The 2,124-nt window shown below is 45.2% G+C and overlaps 1 protein-coding gene across 1 annotated transcript; it reads right to left on the minus strand.

Moving 5' to 3' along the window:
- Nucleotides 1-1,234: 1,234 nt before the first annotated feature.
- On the minus strand, nt 1,235-1,594 carry Smcp (sperm mitochondria associated cysteine rich protein). Its single transcript, XM_013353742.2, has one exon. The coding sequence runs from the start codon at nt 1,592-1,594 to the stop codon at nt 1,235-1,237; it is 360 nt and encodes a 119-aa protein (XP_013209196.1).
- Nucleotides 1,595-2,124: the final 530 nt, after the last annotated feature.

Raw genomic sequence — 2,124 nt, forward strand, 5'->3', positions numbered from 1 at the left:
ATTATAAAATGCTTTGAAGGTGCACACAGTTGATAAACTATATGGGGAGGATTTTGCCCCTCATGAGTGCATTGTTCTCAACAAATGCACTTCCTCTTTGAAAGCCTGAGGAATTTCACTTGTGTACATCATATATATATAAAAGTACATATTGTGGTCTGAGCTTCTTCACACAAGATACCTATGGGGGTTGACGAAATACAATTTAAGGGGATTTTATGAAACCTTTTGAAAAATTCAAACTTAAAGGGACAAAAATTCCTTCTGGGAAAGGAGAGACATGAGGGAGCAACGGGAAGGGTTTAAATCGTATGGACCCTGAAAGCAGGGAAGATGCAAGTTGGTGTGTGTGTTACAGATGACTTTTTATCTTACTTGCTCACCTAGATGAATGGGAACGTGTTTGAAAGCAAATTGCTTTAACACAGGTGGCTTTTGGAGTGAAGGAGGGACCCAGCTTCAGAAAAGTGAACCCATTTGAACTATGGACAGAGCCTGGAGATGCACAATAGCTTGTCCTGGAGCGACTGCTCAGCCCACAGCCAGCACGACAGGCCTCACCTGCTGTCTCCAGCACGTTGCTGAGTCCTCTTTGATGCTGCCAAAGTATATGGGGCACTGTGGTCATCTCAAGGGTATTATGGGGGTTTGTTTGGTCTGCAACCAAATGCTCTAAGCTCTAAGAGACCTGGAAGTGAGACACCACCCTTCACCTGAACACGAACCGAAGGGGTCCCCAGGGTGTAACACTTTCCCTTTAAAGGCAAGACAAGCAGGAATTCCAGCTCAGAGGGAGAATATGCTTAGCTAGCTTAAGGCCCTAGGTTCAAAGCCACAGTAGCGAAAAACTAACCTGCCAACCAAAACCCAGGTAGTCTCCCTGTTTTCACCAGAGGGGTTGTGTCTTGGGTTAAATGTTTTCTGTCTCTGTGGCCCTTAGAATGTGCCCAGCTTACTCTGTTAGGCTTCATATGTAAATGAAAGAAAGAGAACAATGTTCTTTTTTATTGCTCTTTTATTTTCGTGCTATCTAAATGTCAGGATCACCAGGCAAAATGTTTCCAGCCTTTTCTACCTTCCATTTCCAGTTGCAAATAGTAGCCTATGGTTGGGTGGAAATGGTAGTCTATGATTGGGTGGTCTTGTTAGTGTGAAAACAGCATCCTTAAAACATAGTCTTAGCCTGAATTGTAGTAATCGCACCCTTTGAGGAAGGGCCTAGTGTCCGGGCAGTCTACTTTGTCTTCCGCTGTTGTGTTGGAGTGCCCTTGTCCTGGCTTTGGCCGGTTGTGGAATCAGAGTCTGACTCAGCCTTATTCTCCGCAGAGCAGCAGTTGGGTTGAGTGCAGCAAGGTGGAGGCTGCGGGCAGCATGTGCACTTTTTCGGGCAGCACGAGCATTTCTGCGGGCAGCATGGGGGTTTGGGCGGGCAGCAAGGGGATTTAGGTGGGCAGCATGGTTTGGGTGGGCAGCATGGGGACTTGGGACAGCATGGTTTGGGTGGGCAGCATGGTTTGGGTGGGCAGCTTGGTTTGGGTGGGCAGCATGGAGGACTTGGCGGGCAGCACGAGTTGTTTTTTGATGGCTCACTCATCTTCTTTGTAGTTGAAGTTCCTAGAAAAAAGAATATTCAAATGACAAGACTGGAGACCTGCTTTCATCAACACCTTGCTTGATCACCAATGCATCTGAATCCTCAGAGTGAAAACTAAGCCCTTGGTAAGTAGGGCTGGACCTCTGAAAAGCCTCATCTAATCCCCAGCCCTGCCTTTATGGGTATCCATGTGTCTGTTCCTCGCTAAGTAGCCATTTTCCAGGTAAAGAATGTAAAGTTACAAATATGCAATACATTTTCTTATAGTCTCTTAGTGAAGAGGAGAGAGACTCTTGGGCTGACTGAGTCATGACATGAGCTTTATCTCATCTAGTGATGAGTACCAGTGTAAAGGGTGAGTCTTTTTTTATACCACCTTAGACGGGAAGACAACTGAAATTCAAACTTCTATCCTAGCAGTTTGCAAATGAATTCAAAATGGGTTCCATCTCAGCAGCCCAGATCTTGTGTATATTCAGATCTAAATTATTTATTCAAATCTAAAAATTTCCAGGATCTTGGGTACATTA

This window comes from Microtus ochrogaster, unplaced genomic scaffold (assembly GCF_000317375.1).
Source record: "Microtus ochrogaster isolate Prairie Vole_2 unplaced genomic scaffold, MicOch1.0 UNK16, whole genome shotgun sequence".
In the NCBI taxonomy this organism is placed as follows: Eukaryota; Metazoa; Chordata; class Mammalia; order Rodentia; family Cricetidae; genus Microtus; species Microtus ochrogaster.

What these genes read in the sequence shown, in the direction of transcription:
- Smcp (XM_013353742.2), bottom strand. Translation starts at nt 1,594, where the DNA reads ATGAGTGAGCCATCAAAAAACAACTCGTGCTGCCCGCCAAGTCCTCCA.